Here is a 23,916-nt window from a genome sequence, read left to right on the forward strand (position 1 = left end):
AGGTCTCCATGTCGGCTGGCAATCAAAGAGCAGGCCAAGAAACTTGACCGTAACACATGCCGGAATATGTGAACCGTGTAAGTACAATGGAGTGTCCGGAATAAGCAGACGTCTAGTGGAGGTAATGAAGTGGGTTTTTGTACTAGAAAATTTAAAGCCATGAGAAGTGGTCCAATAGGAGAGTTTGTCTATCACAACCTGAAGGGATGCTGCTACTAGTCAACAGTCAGCACACGAGTGAGCTATAGCAAAGTCATCAGCATAAAGTGATGACCAAATATGCGAAGGAAGAATGGAAGGTAGGTCATTTATAGTGAATAGAAAAATAGTGCTGAGGACACAACCTTGTGGGACTCCCTTGGCTTGTACAAAGTCTGAGGAAAGCGAGGCACCAATATGGATCCGAAAATGTCTATCGGACAAGAAAGCAGCGATGAAGTTTGGTAGATTACCACAGAGGCCTAAGGAGTGGACTTGGGCAAGAATGTTATACCTCCAAGTGGTGTCATATGCTTTCTCTGGATGGAAAAGACCGCTAGGACAGAGTGGATGTTAGCAAAGGCATTTCGAATATACATACTATCTAAGTGGAGCAAGGGGTCTAAAGTAGAGCGGCCTTTGCGAAATCCATATTGGCAAGGGGAAAGGCTATTGTGAGTCTCTAAGAACCACATTAGACGTTTATTCACCAATCATTCCATCACCTTGCAGACCACACTGGTCAGGGCAGTGGGACAATAATGAGAGTTGTCAAGCCCCGAGGCACCCGGTTTGCGAAACAGTACAATAGCCGATTTCCATTGTTGGGGGAGAACCCCTTGCTCCCAGATAAGATTGAAAAGACGTAAAAGAATGGGAAGGGCCGTAGAATACTGATGTGGATATTATCAGGTCCCGTTGCCGATGGCCGGCAAATAGAAAGCATGGACTCCAACTCTAGGAGAGTAATTGGTACATTATATGGCTCCAATCCATCAGAGGAGAAATCTAAGGGCAGTTGCTCTTTTGTAGGCTTAGATACAAGAAATGAGGGACAGAGGTGAAGCCCCGGGAGATATGGACAAGATAGTTCCCGATTTCTGTGGCCACTTCTAGAAGTTCTGCAACATCAACTCCAGCAACCCACAAAACAGGAGCTGGGTCCAGAGTGTACTTACCACGCAATTTCTGCACCTTTTTCCAAATCGCACACATAGGGGAAGGTGAGGTAATGGTAGACACATAGTCTCGCCAACAGGTGCATTTAGCGTCGCGGATGACGCTGAGAGCAACTGCCCTTGCCTGCTTAAAATACAACAGACACTCCATGGTATGGTTATATCAATAACAGCCACGTGCAGCACGTTTTAAACGCACCACATGGGCGCATGTAGGAGACCACCAAGGTATGCATGTCTGAGAATGCCTATCTGAGGTTTGTGGGATAGAATGCATCGCTGCAGTTAGGACTAAGGTCAAAAATTGGTGCACCAGTTCATCAATAGACAACAAAAGGGAAGTCCTTGCAACAGGTGGTAAGATGGGTGTATAAGTCCCAATCTGCTCGAGCAAACTGCCAACGAGGGCTACGAAACGGTTGGGTATATGTAGTAGAAGTAAGAAGGATAGGAAAGTGATTACTATAGTGTAAATCTGGAAGAACAGACCACGTGAAATCAAGTGCAGTGGGTGAGGAACAGATAGAAAGATCAGTGCAGGAGACTGAGTGCAAGAGTCAAAATGGGTAGGAGCATCCGTATTTAAAACATGAAGAGGATGAGAAGTGAGAAGAGTCTCCAACTGATTGCCATGAGAGTCGCAGTGGGACCCTCCCCATAGGTGATGGTGAGCATTAAAATTACCCAATAACAAGATAGAGGAGAAATTAAAAACACGATATCAGATATACAGAATGCACGGGAGGGAGAAACCTAAAGAAAGCAATCTGTAAACCATCTGTGTAAATAAATATGAGTTGCAGTATAATGCAGAAGGGAGCAAACAAAAATTTGTTGATACGGTATATCAATGCACACAAGAAGCAAGCTTTCATTAAATGATTCATCTGGTAAAGGATTGGAAGAATGTAACAGCATGTAGCCCAAAACAGGGTGAATGACAGCAGAATGAATTTTAGGCTCTTGCAACCCAACACATACTGGGGACAACTGGGAGAGCGACACTTGGAGTCGTCCTCGATTGCCCCCAAGGCCACGAATATTCCACTGTAAAAAAAGACATTATGTACAGAAATAAAATTGGCAACAATAAGATATGATAAAACCTATGGGCTTTTAGGATCTGTAAAGTCAATGTGTGGGGGTAACGGTAAGCATGTAAGCAAGGAAGAATTAGAATGTTGCGGAGGAATAGATTGTTGCAAGGGTCGTGAAACAGAAGTAGAAGGGGTAGAAGGAGGTGTGTTGGTGTTCATCAGGGGTGTCGTCTCTGCAGTATAGCTGTAGATAGCTTCTAACATCTCAGTTGTTAAGGAAGCTGACGATGCTATGATGTCAGAGACAGGAGAGGCATTGCAAGTAAAGGTCAGAGTAGCTATGGAGGCAACCAAAGAGGTCTGAGGGGGACAGGGAGTATGAACCTAGAGAGATGCATTGGCTGGGGTAGATGAGTTCTGCAGTGTACCAGGAGAGGAAGGAGGTTGGAGGGTAACTATGGAGGAAGATTGGGGGGGACACAGAGGAAGTGGGGACTACTCGGCAGGGGGTGTGAACCTCTACATTCGTGTGAGAGCTGGAAAGGGGGTTGAGAACTAGGCTATGAGGCAGAAGATATATTCTGTGCAGGTGATGGATGCGAAGAAAGTGTAGGTCTGCGAGGTCTTGTAAACTGAGAAGCAAGTGAGCAAGATGAAGAAGTAGAAGTAGGAAGTGGTGCGGAGGCAGGAGTGTCAGAGTATAAAACTGCAAAAGAATTAGAAACTGGGATGATCCCGGAAGACATGGACACAGAGGGATTGGGAGGTGGGAGGACCGTCGAGGTTGGAGATCTTCGAACTACCCAAGCATACGGGACACGATGGAGCTTACCTTGAAGGCAGAAGTGAGAGACAGCCGTAGTGTAAGTGAGGCCCTCACATTCCTTAAGATAATAGATCTCTTGTTCATTGCGACAAACCTCACAAAGGCATGAAAAGGAAGGATGAGGTTCCTTGCAATTGAGACAAGAGGGGGAAAGACTACAAGATGTATTACAATCATCTGCTGCACCACAGACCGGGCATTCTGCTGCAGATCTGCAGTGTTTAGCAGGGTGTCCAAAATGCCAGCAGTTACAACACTGTTGCGGAGTGGGAACTACTTGACGGACCTTTAGGCAATGTCCCACAATATAGACAGAAGTTCACAGCAGTCAAATGTTAAATGAGCAATGTTACTAGGAAAGTGCCTCCACCCACAAGCAGGCAAGATGTACATATCTACCTTAAGAATAGGGAGGTTCTGAAGGGCTAATTGTTCTAAAATATCTTCGCCGCAAGACAAAAAATCACTGTACAGTAATACGTGGTAAGACCACAGTACCACTGCAAGGATTAAGAGTAGAGTGCTTACAAATGGTGACTGGTATGTTATCTATGGAAGTGATGCGGGAGAGAGCATGAGCTTGCTCTGAATTCTGTACTGTTATGACACACGCACCGCTTCAAAGAGCGTGGAAGGATACATTTTGGCCAACGTGCCAACGTCTGTAAAGAAAATAATTTTGTCCATTGCGTACTCGTTAGCCCAGTATGCAAAGGTAGTGAGTGTCATGTAGGTCGTTTTTGAGCGATCATCAATGAACTGTCGTCAGTAGGTTGTTTTGGACGTTTAGGAGTAGAACCGCAGGCAGTCTGACCTGAGGGAGGTGGGTGATCCGAAAACCGTCACACAGTATTCGGGGAAGTCGGAGGCATTGTGAAAGGCGGCATGAACAGAAATGGGTGACGCTGCAGCACCTGAAGCAGGTGATGAAGCATCACTGGCAGAAGGTACAGGGGTATGAGAAGAGTCGAGAGAATGGACCAATAATAAAGCCGGGTCAAAACAGGTTGTGGGATCAGAAAGGGGTCTGGGAGGAGGAAGGGTTTCACTGAGCGAAGACTCCATAATAAAGGTGCTTCTGTGATATCTCCTTTCTTGTTATTTTAAGAAAAAAAGAAAGACGGAAAGAAAAAAAAGAGGGACAGCGAAAGGATAGTCGCTAAAAGGCATGGAGGGGTCGAAAGCTCCTCCCCTCATCAGAGAGGGTCTCAAGCCCACCGGTAGTGAAGATGCAGCATGGAACCCGTGCCATACCCTACCTTTCATGCCAGTAAACCAGCGCTCTGGGATAGCAGCCTCACATCTACCGAGCTACCCTGGTGGACAAAAGAAAGGGCAGTTGGAAACCCGCCACAAAGCATATCTCCTTCGGCCACCACCTCCCAGAGCCAACAGGCAGCTTCCGGAGATACACCCATTACCCGAAGGGCACCTCACCCATTTCCTGGAAATCTGGGAAGGGAGCAGGGCACCTTCAGACAATTCATATTCCACAGCACACCACACCACCTCCGAGGGACCTCACGGAGTGGGATGAACCCCGGTATGCCACACCTTACCTAGAAACTGTAATGCCAGGGGGGAGGCTAGAAATGGGACAGGAAACAAGAGGAGGGTGGGGAGAGGGGAGAAAAGTTGAAAAAAAAGGGGGGTTATGGGGAGGGTGGGGTAGGGAAGGGAGGATTGGGGGGTAATTAGGTTCGGTCAGAGAAAGAAGACCAAAAGGTCCAATTCCTCAGACTGATAGCCTCTTTACCGCTACAAGGAGCCCCCCTTAAAGAGGTGGTTATTTCAAAGATGTCATATTCATTGGTAATGAAAAAAAAAAGCACATTTGGGTTCAGAGACTTCAAGCTTTTGAAATGACTATAGGAGTCGAGTTAGGAGAACCTTGAATGCAAGGTTCTTTCTGGCCAGATATATCTTCACTGCAGGTTCTTTCTGGCCAGATGTATCATCACTGCAGGTTCTTTCTGGCCAGATATATCTTCACTGTCTTGTTATGCCACCAAATAACAAGCAAAATGGTTTTTGTCTTGCCCTCTTAAAGCACAAGTAACTTGTGCATGAGTACAGAGTAGCAAGCTGAACTGATCCTTCAATTCCTTTAACTCAAATGCAGTTTTTTTTTATTTGCTAATGTAAGTTCTTGACAACATTTTCTTCCAACATAACCCTGTCATGTCAGCATTAAACAGTTGGTCAGGACTGAAATCCCCCTCTCAGAAAATATGGCAAGGACATTTGCTACAATATCAGTTGATGCACTCCTCCACTGCAGCCAACTGCAGTGTTTAATTAATTAAACCATCCATTACTAAATGTACACACTTGTTTCATAATAAGCTAGGTATTTCCTCCTTATTATCTAAGCACTATGTGGGACACCTTTCCTCGTTTTCTTTTTCTTCAGTCCACACATTCAGTAACCTTTCTGTCTTATTTTACTGTATTTCCCTATTTTTTATTCTTTTAAGCAGTTCAAAATCTAGATTACTTATTGCCCAAACTCTCATGTTCTCCTCACTGTCTTTCATGGTATGAATGGTTGATTTACTGACACCAAAGGAATGGGAAATTTGCATCAAATGCGCTCCACTACGAAACATTTCTGAAATCTCAATTTTCTTGGAAATTGTTATAATTTAATGCTTTACTCTATTTTTGGCACTTCTAGCATCATAAGCATTAATTGTGGGTGCCATGGTAAATATCCAGAGATGAGATGAGGTGATGAAGATTTTCAAAGTAGTTTGAGAAACAATGAGACATTACATGCAGTACTTCCAGAGGTATATTCCAGGTAACTACTGTAGTTAACATTAGTGGGATGACATGGGGTGATGCATGACATCCTCCCTTTAACAATGCACTTGCCTGCAGATCCATTCTGGCGTGAAGGGGAAATATCCCACAGTGCAGCCATCTGATTTATTACACATCACTCAGTTCCATTATGATTTTTGCACATTTTACTTCATGTATGCTTGAGACCTTTAATGTGCAAATTGGCTTCTGGTTGCATTTTCTCAATCACAATACTTACTGAGATATGGAGGCGTAAAGTTGACAGAAAGTGAGCCGCTTATGGCAACATCGCCAACTGCCAGTCATACGGTAATAGTTTTTTTATTTTTTCTACTTTTTTCTTTTATTTTTTAACATTTTATTTTTTCAACTAACTTTTATGGCCTGTGAGACCAATATAAGCCATATTTTGGATATATACACTCCTCGTATGATACACAATAACTGCACAAACATTGACAAATGAACATTTTCACCTATTTTAGTTACATAGAAATATATACATAGTATTTATATGTCCCAGCAATGTTTTGGTGAGGAAGGGAGCAATGGTTTGTGTAAACAACATGGCTGGCTGGCTGACCAGTTGGCTGGCTGCTGGCTGGCCGACAAGCTGGCTCTCTGTCTCACAGGTACACACAAATAAAATTATAAGTAGTGTAAATTACCTAGGATACAAGGGAGAATATAATAATAATAATCATTGTCATCATCATCCTCATCATCATAATAATAATAATAATAATAATAATAATAATAATAATAATTAAAGCATGGTGTAAGTGTGTGTCACTCGTTTGATCACTTCACTAATGACATTGGTGACATTTGATGGGAGTACACTGCATTCACTTTATTTGTTTTCACTTTACACAAACATGTCTGTCTGTCTGTATCTGTCTGTGTATCTGTCTGTCTCTGTCTCAGACCCACTAGTGAACCAACACGTATTACACATTGCAGTAGTCACTGAGTCACATCTGAGTCCTGATACATATTATTTGCCAGTCTGGATTTTTTTGGGTTATCCTAGGTAATTTTCACTCTGTATAATTATATTTGTGTACCTGTGAGACAGACAGACAGCCAGCCAGTCAGCCAGATAGCCAGCCAGCCAGATAGCCAGCCAGTCAGCCAGCCAGATAGCCAGCCAACCAGCCAGCCAGCCAGATAGCCAGCCAGCCATGCTGTTTACACAAACCCACGCTCCCTTCCCTACCACCCACAATCCCCCCCCCCCCAACTGCCTTTCCTCCCCACTGTTTTTCCCCACTCACACAGCTGGAGAGTGAGGTATTCCTTACGCTTGGCTTGGTGACAAAGGTGCACTGAATTACCACTCCCACAATGCAATGCTGGTGCATGGATTTTTTTTCCTACTGTGCACACTTGCCACATAGACCCATTCTATCACATGCAGACCTACCAGCTCTCTCCCACTCAATTTGGTGGCGCTAGAATTTACACATATTAGTACGTCAATAGCACTGGCATGTAAGACTTACTAGTACGTTGAAAACCCTGAAAGGGTTTAGACAAGTCTTATAGCTAGTGTTGTTAATGATAGGAAGCTGGATATCTTATTTTGATTTTTTATTATACTTATAATTTCATGGTATTTCAGACATATGTTGCAGTGGATGATATAGCATTTACGAATTGTCAACCAAGTAGTGAATGTTTGAGTACAGACTTCACATGTGCAGATGGATCATGTATTCCACAGCAGTATGTCTGTGATGCCAAATATGACTGCCTAGATAAGAGTGATGAATACTTATGTGAGATTGTTCAGGTGAGTTGATCATTAGATTAGTTTTGTTTTTGTTTTGTTTGTTTTGAATAATTTTCAGAGATGTTACAAGAATTTTCTGGACTAAATTAATATTTTTTTAAGGGGAATTGCAACTTTGATAAAGAATCATGGCTTTCTGACTGTGAATGGGAGCAAGCTAGTGATGATGATAAAGACTGGTCTCGAGAAAGCTCCTCTTCTGATTCTCACAGCGGTCCTCCACATGATCATACATTAGGATCTAATGGTAAGACTTGAATTTTCTAAACAGTAGAACAGAAATTAAATATCAAATGCAAAACATACTTTCCTTGCAGAGTCACAGGCTTGCTAAAGTGTAACCAGCATGTTTAGTCAGTACTCCAGTTGGATTAGTACTTTTGGCAAGGACCTCTTCCAAGATGTTAAGGACACTAACAGCACCTTTCAAGGCAGGTGAAATTGCTGACCTAGAAAATGTACAGAGAACCTTCACGGCGCGCATAACGGAGATAAAACACCTCAATTACTGGGAGCGCTTGAAGTTCCTGAACCTGTACTCCCTGGAATGCAGGCGGGAGAGATACATGATTATATACACCTGGAAAATCCTAGAGGGACTAGTACCGAACTTGCACACGAAAATCACTCACAACGAAAGCAAAAGACTCGGCAGACGATGCAACATCCCCCCAATGAAAAGCAGGGGTGTCACTAGCACGTTAAGAGACAATACAATAAGTGTCAGGGGCCCGAGACTGTTCAACTGCCTCCCAGCATACATAAGGGGGATTACCAATAGACCCCTGGCTGTCTTCAAGCAGGCACTGGACAAGCACCTAAAGTCGGTACCTGACCAGCCGGGCTGTGGCTCGTATGGTGGATTGCATGCAGCCAGCAGTAACAGCCTGGTTGATCAGTCTCTGATCCACCAGGAGGCCTGGTCACAGACCGGACCGTGGGGGCATTGACCCCCGGAACTCTCTCCAGGTAAAACTCCAGTAAACCTCCAACCTATAGTATATGTATACCATAAGATTAGTATTAACAAAAAACAGTAACAAAGACCAAGCATTATATTTTTATGGGTAGTACAATATATTATACCCTGGATGGAGTTAGAAGTAGCATTGTTATAAAAATAATTACTTAATGGTACATAATATTAGGATTATACTATTGCACTATACAATTTCTACTAAGGCAGCAGTCAGAAATTATAAAAAAAAAAAAAATTAAAAAAAATTAATGTATGCAAGAAAATGTTACTCTTAACCCTTAAACTGTCCAAACGTAGATCTACATTCACCTGCATGGCACTCCAAATATTTTGAAAAATAAAATAAACGTTTTTTGTTTTTAAATTAAAGAGGGCAATTTCTGTGTGGTATAACCAAAAAAAAAATTTTAGGACCAGTACTTACCGAGATATAAGACCACAAAGTTGGCTCTGGATGCTCACCTGATGGCAACATTCAGTCCTGCCGCTTACAGAAGTTGCCGATTTACTTTTATTCTCGAATTTATTTTAATTTATATAATTACATATTATGTTCTGATAATTACAATTTATATTAGTCCTTGTGATTTCATAGCCAATCTTTGTTCTGACACTAATATTATGTACTGAAATTGTAACAGTCACACTGACAGGTGAACATTTTCACCTGCCCTGGTCATTTACTATTGTCTAGAAATATATAGAAAGTATTTATAGGTCCCAGCAATGTTTTAGACAGGCTGGAGTATGAAACTCCTCGAAGAATAGTTATGACAAGGGTCGGATAAGTAACATTTGATGAATGTGCCCTGCTGGAAGGAACCTTACCTTCATACGTTTTTACTTTTGCACACAAACATGTCTCTGTATGTCTGTCTCAGTCTGTCTGTCTGCCTGTCTATCTGTACATCTATCTATCTGTACATCTGTCTGTCTCTGTCTGCCTAGCTCTGCTTATCTGTCTGTCCAGTTCAGCTTATCTGTCTTTCTGTCTTGTGTGTGTGCCTGGAGTATAATATGAACTCCTTAAAGAATGGTGTTATTACAAGCGTCAGATAACAAGTGACATTTAATGAATGTACGCTGCTAGAGGGTGGGACCTTGCCTTTATATGTTTTTATTTTTGCACACAAACATGTCTCTGTATGTCTGTCTATCTGTCTGTCTAGTTCTGCTTATCTGTCTTTCTGTCTGCCTGTGTGTGTCTGTCTTTCCATCTGCTTGTCTCTGTCTCGGGAGCGGCTAGTAAACCTGTTGGTTTGTGATGTATGGGCTGCTCCCTGATTGCTGAGCAAGTGACACTGCTATTATTTGCATCATGTTTATTTATGTCTTATATCTACAAACACTGTATAGCACTTGGCCTGGAATTTTGGAGTTATCCAATAAACTTACGCTTAACACTGACAAAACCTACTATATTATGTTTGGTAGCAGAGCAGGAGTTGCGCAAATTAACATTAAGATCGACAACACTCTAATTACCAGACATAATGAGGGCAAATTCCTAGGCCTATACCTCGACAACAACCTGAATTTCAGCACTCATATCCAACACATAACCAAAAAAGTATCCAAAACGGTTGGGATCCTCTCCAAGATACGATACTACGTGCCGCAAAATGCCCTTCTCACACTATACCACTCACTTATTTATCCATACCTCACCTATGCTATTTGTGCTTGGGGATCAACTGCAGCAACACACCTAACGCCAATAATAACCCAACAAAAAGCCGCAGTAAGAATAATCACTAAATCCCATCCCTGGCAATGCACCCCCCCCCCCCCACTCTTCATAGATCTAAACTTACTCCCTGTTCAGTACATCCACACTTACTACTGTGCACTCTACATCTACAGGACCTTAAATTCCAATATTAACCTTGACCTAAAATGTTTTCTTGATAGTTGTGACAGAACCCACAGGCATAACACCAGACACAAACATCTCTATGACATTCCCCGTGTCCGACTAAACCTTTACAAAAATTCAATGTATGTCAAAGGCCCTAAAATCTGGAACACCCTACCTGAAAACTCTAGAACTGCAGACACATTCATCACCTTCAAAACTACTATTAGAAAACATCTTATCTCCCTGATACACCCTGTCAACTAACTACACGAATACCACCTGGTGGTTCACACTTACACTCACTCACCCATTTGACCGTAAACAGAAATATCAATCTCAATCTTAAAATAATGAATCCTAACAAGTCATAAGTTGGCCTGTGATACTCCAATGCTGAAACTATGTACTGTGCCAAAACAAAAGCATTCACATTGCTAAACTCACAAACTAGTATTTAGTCACTTAGCCATAATACCAACTTACCTCATAATTTGTAATATTATAAATTTAAGAATTAATCTTAGTCTGCCCGAAATGCCTAGCCATGCTAGGTGTACTAGTGGTACACTCTGTAATTATTATTTTACTACATGTAAACCACACAATAACCAAATTCTGTAAACTCAGCATTGTAATCCTTATAGAGAATAAACTTTGAATTTGAACTGTATTTATGAGTACATGTGAGAGACAGAGATACAGATAGACAGTGGTATAGACAGTTAGACAGAGATATAGACATACAGACAGAGAGATAGACAGATACAGACAGAGACAGCCAAAGCCAGCCAGCCGAATACATGAGAACATAAGAAAGAAGGAACACTGCAGCAGGCCAAAGCCAGCCAGCCGAATACACAAGAACATAAGAAAGAAGGAACACTGCAGCAGGTCTGCTGGCCCGTGCAAGGCAGGTCCATGTCACCCCTGGCTTAATAATAATAATAATATAATAATACCTTCATTTACTACAAGTACATGTACATGGTATACAGGCCTAGCTGACATCAATGACATAGTACATGTACTACTATATAGAAAGCCCCTTGTTATGTTCAGCATTTTGGGCAAATTAGGTCAATGTCCCAGGATGTGACCCACACTGGTCGACTAACACCCAGGTACCCATTTTACTGATGGGGAACATAGACAACAGGTGGAAAGAAACACGCCCAGTGTTTCTACTCTGGCTGGGAATAGAACCCATGCTATTGCCGTGTGAAGCGAGAGCGTTAGCCACCAGAGCCCAACGAGACCAATAACCCACCTAGTCAGGCCACATCCACTGAAGGAAGGAACATGGCATCTGACCTAGTAGCACAAGCTAGTCAGGTCTAACTCACACCCACCCACATCCACCTATGTACTTATCTAACCTATTTTTACTTTCCTCTTAAAATGTGAGTGTTAATATGATATAACATCAGTGAATCACTGGTGTTTACCACACTATTTGCTCTAGCTGGCATATATTGAACTGGTGTTCCCACAAGGTACTAAGTGGTCCCCGATTTTTTTCATACTGCGTACACTGAGTGTACAGACCTATTCTTTCATGTCTAGGCAACTCAGGCCTATTGCACCAATTTGAAAGAATGAAAAATAAAATGTTGATCTACGTTCGGAGCCCCCCCCTGGACGTGAACGTAGATCTACGTGTGGACAGTTTAAGGGTTAATACATTATCTTTTATACTGCATTTGTGTTTATATTTCCATCTTTTTTTAACATGTCAGCTGTTTCCCACCGAAGCAGGATGACCCAAAAAGAAAGAAAAACTTTCATCATCAGTCAACACTTTTTCCATCATTCATACATAATCACTGTCTTTGCAGAGGTGCTCAGATACGACAGTTTAGATGGCACTCCAAATGGCCAATATCCCAAACCCCTCTATTAAAGTGCAGGCATTGTACTTCCCACCTCCAGGACTCAAGTCCAGTTAACCAGTTTCCCTGCATCCCTTCACAAAATATTACCCTGCTCATTCCAACAGCTCATTAGGTCCCAAAAATCATTCGTCTTCATTCACTCCTATCTAACACACACACACACACATACACGCTGGAAGTCCAAGCCCCTTGTCCACAAAACCTCTTTTATCCCATCCCTCCAACCTTTCCTAGGATGACCCCTACCCCATCTTCCTTCCACTTCAGATTTATATCCTCTCCAGGTCATTCTACTTTGCTCCATCCTCTCTAAATAACCAAAGCACCTCAACAACCCCTCTTCAGTCTTCTGACTGATACCTTTAGTCACAATGCCCTTAGGCATGACATCTCCACTGCCTCCAGCCTCCTCCTTGCTGCAGCACTTACAACCCATGCTTCACACCTATATAAGAGTGTTCTTACTATTATACTCTCATACATTTCCCTCTTTGCCTTCATGGATAATATTATTTGTCTCCAGATACCTCAAAGCACCACTTACCTTTTCTCTCCCATCAGTTCTATGGTAAACCTTTTTTTTTTTTTATTTTTTTTTTCAACAAACTGGCTGTATCCCACCAAGGCAGGGTGGCCCAAAAAGAAAACAACAGTTTTTCTTTTTACATTTAGTAATATATACAGGAGAAGGGGTTACTAGCCCCTTGCTCCTGGCATTTTAATCGCCTCTGACAACACGCATGGCTTACGGAGGAAGAATTCTGTTCCACTTCCCCATGGAGGTAAGAGGAAATAAACAAGAACAAGAACTAGTAAGAAAATAGAAGAAAACCCAGAGGGGTGTGTATGTATATGCTTGTACATGTATGTGTAGTGTGACCTAAGTATAAGTAGAAGTACATAGCAAGACGTACCTGAAACCTTGCATGTTTATGAGACAGAAAAATGGACACCAGCAATCCTACCATCATGTAAAACAATTACAGGCTTTCGTTTTACACTCACTTGGCAGGACGGTAGTACCTCCCTGAGCAGTTGCTGTCTACCAAACTACTACCTAGAATGGTAAACCTTGTCCTTCATAAACCCATCTGCTGACAAGTCAATGCCCAAATACATCTGACCACATTCACTTTTGCTATACTCCCTCCCTCCAATGAGATACAGAGTTTTTCTTCATCTAAATAGTTTGATACGCTCATCACCTTACTCTTATCTATGTTCACTTTCAACTTTCTTTGCAGTACTGTACAATTCTTCTCAGATTTACAAAATGAAACACAGGCATGCGCATTGGCAGGACACTGTATACGAGTTGTACCTCAGTCAGATTAAGTACCTTTGTGTTTGGCTAGTACAGTGGAACCTCTGTTTTTTTTGCCCTGTTTTTCATCGAATTCAGTTTTTGACAACTTTTTTCATCAAAATTTTGTCCCAGTTTTCGTTCATCACCTCGATTTTCATAGAGTTGACAGTGGTCTGCCATACCAAACGTGTTCACCCGCGCCCACACAAAGCATCCCATGCGTTCTGAGACAGTCTGGCTTTCTTTCTTGTCAGTAAAGAGTTGTAGCGATGGTGGTAGAGGGTGGTAGTGATGGTGGTGGAGGGTGGTAGTGATGGTGGTAGAGGGTGGTAGTGATGTTGGTATAGGGTGGTAGTGATGGTGGTAGAGGGTGGTAATGGTTGTGATGGTGGTAGAGGGTGGTAGTGATGGTGGTAGAGATAACCTCCCCTCTTTCTCCCCTTCTTGCCATCTTCCATACACCAACAAGTCTTCAATAAAAGTAAAAGTGATGTTAAATGTTCATTTATTATCCATTTCATTAGTCATTTACATTTATTTCTCATTGTTTTCTGTATGTAAAACTATAGTTATTCTCTCTAAAATGTTTTTTTTTTTTAATATTTTTGGGTGTTTGGAATGGATTAATTGGATTTACATTATTTTTTATGGGAAATATTGCTTCAGTTTTGGTCGAATTCAGTTTTCATCAGACTTTCTGGAACGAATTAAAGACGAAAATAGAGGTTCCACTGTACATGGGTGGATGACCTCTTCAGCAGGCTGAATTATATCTGGGGCATTATCAATACTCCATTGTGATGACACAGGGTTACAAAATAAGAGTGGAAAATATGCTTATCAAACATCCTTACTCTTCTACTTGGACTTTCTCTGTAGATAAAACTCATGCTGTATGACCCTTGTTGGTTTAGCGCTTGGTTTTGATTATAACAATAATGTAGATAAAAATGGGTGTTTTTTTTCAGTGTAGGGGTTATATATGACTCTAGATTGCAGTGTGGGATCTACAGCATTCTTTCCAATACTTTTTTAGAAAAAGACATGATATACAATATTCTGACCAACATTGGGTGAGTGTTAGCATAATAGTATCAGTTGTTTAAGACAACATATTTATTAGAACATATATTTGAGTTGATACTTTTTATCTGAAGGTGACAAATGTCATTCACTGTTACTCATAGGGGTTTCACCCCTGTGAATAACAGTTTCACTCATCGTAAGCTGTTGATAAAAACTGTCAACAAAGACAAAGCAGTTATTACTGTAAGCTGTACTATATAAGTCAAACATATTAAAAACTGAGAGATAAATAAAGCCATCATCATGATTACTAAATATAAAGATGATCTCAACAGAAAGGAGCACATGACTAAATACAAAAAATAGAAAATGATATTAGACTAAGTTTGTATAGTTTCTATGATTCACAAAGCCATTTAACTCTACTCAGTAGAAGGGTCACCCTTTAGGCTGCCATACGTTGGATGGTTGGATATCCGGACAAAGATACATTGGCAAAGGAGTTTTTTCATTGATTTAGGCAAACATTCAATGCACAGGGTATTTTCAGAACATGAGCTTTTTGAGTTATACAGGAACTTCACTCACATGAGCCTGCACTAGGTCCTTTTGTACCTTGGTGGTTACTGATTCTAGGATTTGTGAAGGGGTTGTTAAGGTGGTTAGGTCATTTAGGGAGAATGGAGAAAAATAGGATCACTTGGAGCATGTATAAATCTGTAGTGGAGGGAAGGCAGGGTAGGAGTTGTCCCAGGAAAGGAGGGAGGGAGGGAGGGAGTAAAGATTTTGTGTGCAAGGGGCTTAGACATACAGGAGGCATGTGTGAGCATGTTAGGTAGGAGTGAGTGGAGACAAATGGTTTTTGGAACCTCATGAGCTGTTGGGGTGAGAGCAAGTTAATATTTTGTAAAGGGATTCAGGGAAACTGGTTAGCCAGACTTGAGTCCTGGAGGTGGGAAGTACAGTGTACCTACACTCTAAATGAGAGGTTTGGTATATTTGCTGTTTTGAGGGACATCTGAACTGTCATACTTGCATGCCTCTGGCAAGACGGTGACAATGTGAATGATGGTGAAAGTGTTTCTTTTTTGGGTCACCCTGCCTCAGTGGGAGATGGCCAGTGTGTAAAAAAAAAAAAAAATATTATACTTCTAATAGTTATGGGTAAGGTTTAAAATAGTTAATGACATTATTTTTAATTGTTAAGAACATTTTTTTTTGTATGGTAGGAGGATAGTTTTTATAATTTAGAAGCTATTTTAAAGGATTATTATTTTCATGAATTGTACATAATTTAGTCATACATGGGCACAGAGGATACAGCTGGGCAAATCTAATTTAATATAATAAACACAATTATAAATACAGGTATAGTACATACAGTATTTTTATTAAATCTTAGCGAGTTTCATACTATTTGTAATAATGGATAATTGCCTCTTTCTGAAACAAAATAATGACTAATTCATTGGTATAATTCAAATAATTTCATTAAATATCAGTTTAAGAAATACAATGAATATATGGAATTTAAACATACAATTTTTATGGTGTCTTTTTCTAGGATATTACCTGTTTTTGGCGAGTGGGGAAGAATCACCAGGCAGAGTGGCATCCATCAGAATTAAAGCAGAATATCCACCATCCAGTGAAATATGTTATGTCCGCTTCTGGTATTACATGCACAATGATGACAGCACGGTTAACGTAGGCGCTCTACGTCTTTACCTTGAAGGTTGCTAGCTTGAAATTTTTGTCACATACATTACAATTTAACAAGCCAAAGTCTGTCAAGCTATAGCTATAAAATATGGCACATATATTCAGTAATTTGCTGCAGTTCATTTACATTTTGTTATGCCTTTATTTGTTAATTGCATTTATATGTTAATTATTTTTTGTACCTTAATGTGTTTTTTAGTGTTACTTTTTATTGTATATTTTAATATATAAATCATTTCCCCATGGGGAAATGAAACAGAATTCTTCCTCCATAAGCCATGCAAAGGGGGCTAGTAACCCCTTCTCCTGTATATATTACTAAATTTAAAAAGAGAAACTCAAGTTTTTCTTTTTAGGCCACCCTGCTTCGGTGGGATATGGCCAGTTTGTTGAAAGAAGAACGATATAAAAGACTGTCTTTATTAGGGCTCTGATTACACTGAAAATTTAGAGTATCTCTAAAACCCTTTCAGTATAACAGTCTTGTACTTTTAATTCAATAGGCTCATTTTCTGTCTCTATTTTCTCTGCTAAGCCCCAGTTGCATGACCCCCAAGCCAGTGATTGGCTTGCTCAGTTCTCTTCAGAGTCTGATCATACCACCAAGATGTGTGATAGAGTCTCCTGCTCTTCGAGGCTGGTTGACAATAGTCATTCATTTTGTCTGAGTTACTGGACATGTGATAACTGCAGGACTTGCCACAAATGTTCCATGGCAAGCCAGGATGCTTCGTAAACAAAAATGAAGAGTACAAGTCAGTGAGGAAGGCCTTATCATGGAAGACTACTTCATTGTCTCCATGAATGGATAACAGGAAAACTCTTCTAAGCTTGCTGGGGTAAAACAACCCCTTCTTTCTCATTTAGAGACTTCAGAGCTTAAAAAGACATCAGGGATGCTCCTGAGGATTTCCAACCACCCTCCATGTCCACCAAAGGTCATAGAGCAACATAATAATAACAGCTTTATTTACTACAAGTACATGTACATACTACTATATAGAAAGCCCCTTGTTATGCTGAGCATTTCGGGTAAATTAGGTCAGTGCCCCAAGATGCAACCCACACCAGTCAACTAACACCCAGGTACCTATTTTCCTGATGGGTGAACATAACAACAGGTGTAAAGAAACACACCCAATGTTTCTACCCTGGCTGGGAATAAAACCCAGACCCTCACCGTGTGAAGCAAGAGCTTTAGCCACCAGGCCACCAGAGCCCATAGGGCAGTTTTGTATGCTACCACCATCGAGCCCAATTTTCAAGGCCTCATTTTTTCTATTAGCCTCTAAACAAACAGCCACCATCTCTGAGGTACTCGTGCAGCAGTTGAAGGCTGTACTGAATTATTATTATAATCAAAAAGAAGCGCTAAGCCACAAGGGCTATACAGCAAAGGCTGTACTGAAATCATACATTCTTACTCTGCACAATGGTATGAATTATTCCAAGGATCATGTGGGCTTGGTTCATACTCAGTTTCCTGTTATTTGGAAACGAGCTTGGTCTCCTATAATTTCTGTCAACTGTTGCAAGAAAGTCGTAAAAGATTCCTGAGACTCATAGTTGTTAGAAGGATTAACAACCTGTCACAGCCTCCAAAACCTTCCTCTTGTATTTTAGAAGACCACTGCTTTCTCACTTCTTTAGAACTGGCTGGTCTTGTGCCTTAGGAAACTGGCCAGTCCTATGTTAAGCTGTCAAAGGTTTTTCTAATAAGATACTCCTCTCTCTTTTCAAACCCTTCCTTCCTTTCCTCACATTCATGAAATTTCAGAGAAACAGGCATTCTTTTATATTTTTTAGTCTTAACCCTTAAACCGTCCAAACGTAGATCTAAGTTCACCTGTGTGGCTCTCCGAATATTTTGAAAAATAAAAAAATCATTTTCTTTTTTTTTTAATTAAAGAGGGCAATTTTCTGTGTGCTTCAAGACCAAAAAAAATTTTAGGACCAGTACTTACTGAGATATAAGACTGGGAAGTTGGCTCTGGATGCTCACCTGATGGCAATATCCAGTCCTGCCGCTTACAGAAGTGTTGCCGATTTACCTTTTTGTCTCATTTTTGTTTTAATTTATATAATTTTTATGTGCTGATAACTTTTATGTCTGTCTGAATGTTTGTCTGTCTGTCTGTCTGTCTGTCTATCTATCTGTCTGTGTCTATCTGTCTGTATCTATCTGTATCTGTCTAGCTCTGCTTATCTATCTAGCTCTGTTTATCTGTCTTTCTGTCTGCCTGTGTGTGTGCCTGGAGTATATATATGAAACTCCTTGAAGAATGGTGTTACGACAAGCATCAGATAACCGGTGACAGCCAATAACATTTGATGAATGTGAACTGCTGCAGGGAACCCTCGCTTTGTTTTTGCTGTTGCACACAAACATGTCTGTCTGCATATCTGTCTATCTTTTATTTATTTATTTATTTATTTATTTATTTATTTATTAACAATTTGAGCACACATACAGAGGTACAAAAAAATACAGATAAGAGCAGCATGCCAAAGCCACTTATACTATGCATAGCATTACGGGCTGGCTTAAAATTAACTTAGATTAACTAAGCAATGATGAAATCAGTGATAAAACATTAATGTAAACAGATTACTATAAAGCACAAGTGAGTATTACAAAGACAGGTCATATGGTTGCATGCATTGTTGTACATTCAGTCGTATGGAGTATTCTGTTAGGTAGTGTATTTAAAAAATAATAAAGTTAGATTGGGTTTTAGGTTTAACATTTATGTGATATAATTGTGAGAAACATTTAAGATATACAATTTATAAGGTTCAGTTATTCAGTATTTATTTGGTTTTGGGTGAGTAAGTGATCTTTGAGAAGAGACTTGAATTTATAAACAGGTAATGAATTCCAGATTTTAGGGCCTTTTATGTGCATTGAGTTTTTGCATAGTGTGAGATGGACACGAGGAACATCAAAGAGTGATCTGTGCCTTGTGCTATGGTCATGTGTTCTGTTGAGGTTGGCAAGGAGATGTTTGAGGGGAGGGTTAATATCAGAGTTAAGTGTTCTATGTATGTAATAGGTGCAGTAATAAGTATGGATGTTTTGTATGGTGAGTAGGTTTAGTGTATTGAATATTGGTGGAGTGTGCTGCCTGTAGTGAGAATTTGTTATCATTCTAACTGCAGCCTTTTGTTGGGTAATTAGTGGTCTGAGATGGTTAATTGTTGTTGAGCCCCATGCACAAATTCCATAGGTGAGATAGGGGTAAATAAGAGAGTGATATAGGGCCAGGAGGGCTGACTGTGGAGCATAGTACCGTATCTTCGATAGTATGCCTACAGTCTTGGAAATTTTCTTAGAAATTTGTTGTATATGTGTATGAAATTTGAGTCTATTATCAAGGTGGATTCCTAAGAATTTTCCCTCTGTTAGCTTTGTGATAGGTGATCCGTTTATCATTATGTTAAGAGGGACATCTGTAGCTCTGTTACCAAACTGAATGAAGTAGGTTTTGTCAATGTTTAGTGTAAGTTTGTTAGTCCTCATCCAGGTAGATATTTTTTGTAATTCGGTATTTACAGTATTGGCTAGCGTGACTGGGCTCGGGTGGGAGAAGACGTATGTAGTGTCATCTGCAAATAGTGTGGGTTTGAGTAATTGCGAAGCATTTGGTAGGTCATTTATGTATAGGAGAAAGAGAAGAGGGCCAAGGACACTTCCCTGTGGGACACCAACTGTAATTGGTTGTGCAGAAGAGTTTGCCCCATTTGCGTACAAATATTGGCTTCTGTTGCTGAGGTATGTAGAATGTATCACTAATACTTGCACAAGGGATGAACATGGGGAATATATAATAGCCAAATTCAAATCCAAATACCTACAAAAACCTCTCACATTGATAAACATCTACAGAGTTCCACAGTCAAACATTAGCCAATTTAGTCAAAACCTAGGAAGTATGATAACTGATGCACGCATGAACACTTACTACTCTCAGGTGACTTCAATATAAATCTCCTGCAAGACCAGGACCCACACTGTTTATCTGTCTTTCTGTCTGCCTGTGTGTGCCTGGAGTATATATATGAAACTCCTTGAAGAATGGTGTTATGACAAGTGTCAGATAACCGGTAACAGCCAGTGACATTTGATGAATGTGAGCTGCTGCAGGGAACCTTAGCTTTATTTGCTTTATTTGTTTTCGCTGTTGCACACAAACGTCTGTCTGTATATCTGTCTCTGTCTATCTGTCTATGTCTGTTTATCTGCCTGTGTGTGTCTGTCTTTCCATCTGTTTGTCTCTGTCTCAGAGAGCTAGTAAACCTGTTGGTTTGTGGTTTATGAGATGCTCCTTGATTGCTGAGCATGTAACACTACTATTACTTGTGTCATGATTATTTATGTCTTATATCTACAAACAGTATAGCACTATGCCTGGAATTTTTGGGTTATCCTAAGTAATTTACAATATGTATAATAACTGTACTTATGTGTACATGTGAGAGACAGAGATATAGACAGACAGACAGAGATATAGACAGATAGAGATATAGACAGACAGAGATATAGACAGATACAGACAGAGTCAGCTAAAGCCATCCAGCCAGCCAGCTGGCCAGTCTGCTGAATACATAAGAACATAAGAAAGAACACTGCAGCAGGCCCACTGGCCCATGCAAGGCAGGTCCATGTCACCCCCCAGCTTAGACCCATTGATCCACATAGTCAAGTCACATCCATTGAAGGAAGCATGGCATCTGACCAAGTAGCACAAGCTAGTCAGGTCCAACTCACACCCACCCACACCCACTCATGTAATTATCTAACCTATTTTTACTTTCCTCTTAAAATGGGAGAGTTAATATGACTGATATCAGTGAATCCCTGGTGTTTGCCACGCTATTTGCTCTAGCTGGTGTTCAATTGAACTGGTGCTCCCACAAGGTACTAAGCGGTCCCCGATTTTTTTCATACTGCGCACACTGAGTATGCAGACCCATTCTTTCATGTCTAGGCAACTCAGGCCTATCACACCAAATTTGAAGGAATGAAAAATAAAACGTTGCTCTATGTTCGAAGCGCTGCGCACGTGCATGTAGATGTATGTGTGGACAGTTTAAGGGTCAAATTTAGTTCTCAAATGTTGCTACTGCTGGATTCTGTATTTGTATACAGTTCCAAGGTCAGCATTTCAGCCTGTATCCAGATGATGGAGCAAAACTGTTTGTTTTGAGTATGCACTGATGATGATCTAGTTGCCAAGCAGTTATGCACAATCCTTGAAAGGATGGCTTGGGATGAAGCCACTTGTTTTACTGTAACAAACAATGGGATTTGGATGTGCCAGGATTTGCTGTGCTCCTATTTCTCTGGCATTGAGGAGTCTAACTCATAAGCACATCAATCCATTCTGCTGATTTTTTCCGAACCTCTCATGAACATAACAAGGGTATTCCTGGCAATGACCCACAGCTGATCAAACTGTGAGAGATTAAATTTCACTTGATATAGAGTGGCTTTGTCCAGGCCTCTGCAGTGTCCAGAACCTCTCAAGGCTCATCAGGTCATGCTTCATTTTAGAGACAGGTTATGAGACATCAGTGGGTGGGAGGCTAGCAGGTTATCTTCCGGCTTGGAAAACATTCAACAATACTCTCAGTCTTCCAGTTTCACAGGAGAGTACACAAATTGCAGTCGCAATTCATCCAGGCTCTGAAACATTTAAATCTTCACTTGCCATTGATGAACTTCAACATATAATTGATTGCCAGGATTCACTCTTCACTGATTCATCTTTGTTAGGTTATTTCTTTCAATCTGTATTATTTTTTTCAACACGTCGGTCGTCTCCCACCGAGGCAGGGTGACCCAAAAAGAAAGAAAATCCCAAAAACAAAAATACTTTCATCATCATTCAACACTTTCACCTCACACATACATAACCACTGTCTTTGCAGAGGTGCTCAGATATGACAGTTTAGAAGTTCCTCCAAACAGCTAATATCCCAAACCCCTCCTTCAAAGTGAAGGCACTGTACTTCCCATTTCCAGTACTCAAGTCCGGCTATATAAAAAATAACCAGTTTCCCTGACTCCCTTCACAAAATATTACCCTGCTCACACTCCAACAGCTCGTCAGGTCCCAAAAACCATTTGTCTCCATTCACTCCTGTCTAACACGCTCACACATGCTTGCTGGAAGTCCAAGCCCCTCACCCACAAAACCTCCTTTACCCCCTCACTCCAACCTTTTCAATGACAACTCTACCCTGCCTGCCTTCTCCTACATATTTATATGCTCTCCAAGTGATTCTACTTTGATCCATTCTCTCTAAATGACCAAACCACCTCATCAACCTCTCTTGTGCCCTCTGACTAATACTTTTAGTAACTTCACACCTCCTCGTAATTTCCACACTCCGAATTCTCTGCATAACATTTACACCACACATTGCCCTGAGACAAGACATCTCCACTGCCTCCAGCCGCCTCCTCACTGCAGCATTTGCAACCCAAGCTTCACGCCCATATAAGAGTGTTGGTACCACTATACTTTTGTACATTCCCTTTTTTGCCTCCATGGATAACATTTTTTTTTGTCTCTACTGATACCTCAATGCACCACTTACTTTTTTTTCCTTCATCAATTCTATGGTTAACCTCATCCTTCATAAACCCATCTGTTGACAAGTCAACTCCCAAATATCTGAAAACATTCACTTCTTCCATACTCCCTCTCTCCAATGTGATATCCAATATTTCTTCATCCAAATCATTTGATACCCTCATCACCTTACTCTTATCTGTGTTCACTTTCAACTTTCTACCTTTACACACACTCCCAAACTCGTCTACTAACCTTTGCAACTTTTCTTTAGAATCTCCCATAAGCACAGTATCATCAGCAAAAAGTAACTGTGTCAACTCCTATTTTGTATGTGATTCCCCATAATTTAATCCCACCCCTCTCCCCAACACCCTAGCATTTACTTATTTTACAACCCCATCTGTAAATATATTAAACAACCATGGTGACATTAAACATCCCTGTCTAAGACCTACTTTTACCGGGAAGTAGTCTCCCTCTCTCCTACACACCTGAAACTGAGCCTCACTATCCTCATAAAAACTTTTTACAGCATATAGTAACTTACCACCTATTCCATATACTTGCAACATCTGCAACATTGTTCCCCTATCCACTCTATCATTTTTTTTTTTTTCAACAAGTCGGCAGTCTCCCACCAAGGCAGGGTGACCCAAAAAAGAAAGAAAATCCCCAAAAAGAAAATACTTTCATCATCATTCAACACTTTCACCACACTCACGCATTATCACTGTTTTTGCAGAGGTGCTCAGAATACAACAGTTTAGAAGCATATACATATAAAGATACACAACATATCCCTCCAAACTGCCAATATCCTAAACCCCTCCTTTAAAGTGCAGGCATTGTACTTCCCATTTCCAGGACTCAAGTCCGACTATATGAAAATAACCGGTTTCCCTGAATCCCTTCACTAAATATTACCCTGC

At 40.7% G+C, this 23,916-nt stretch overlaps 1 protein-coding gene across 1 annotated transcript in view; it reads left to right on the forward strand.

Moving 5' to 3' along the window:
- LOC128698663 (MAM and LDL-receptor class A domain-containing protein 2-like) overlaps window positions 1-23,916 on the forward strand; it is a 382,606-nt gene that overhangs the window by 307,080 nt on the left and 51,610 nt on the right. Inside the window, exons 48-50 of the mRNA XM_070084850.1 lie at window positions 7,453-7,623; window positions 7,726-7,870; window positions 16,249-16,419. Of these exons, the coding sequence (XP_069940951.1) occupies window positions 7,453-7,623; window positions 7,726-7,870; window positions 16,249-16,419 (487 nt within the window). The remainder of the gene's footprint in view (window positions 1-7,452; window positions 7,624-7,725; window positions 7,871-16,248; window positions 16,420-23,916) is intronic.

The sequence above is a fragment of the Cherax quadricarinatus genome, chromosome 14 (genome assembly GCF_038502225.1).
Source record: "Cherax quadricarinatus isolate ZL_2023a chromosome 14, ASM3850222v1, whole genome shotgun sequence".
NCBI classification, from domain to species: domain Eukaryota; kingdom Metazoa; phylum Arthropoda; class Malacostraca; order Decapoda; family Parastacidae; genus Cherax; species Cherax quadricarinatus.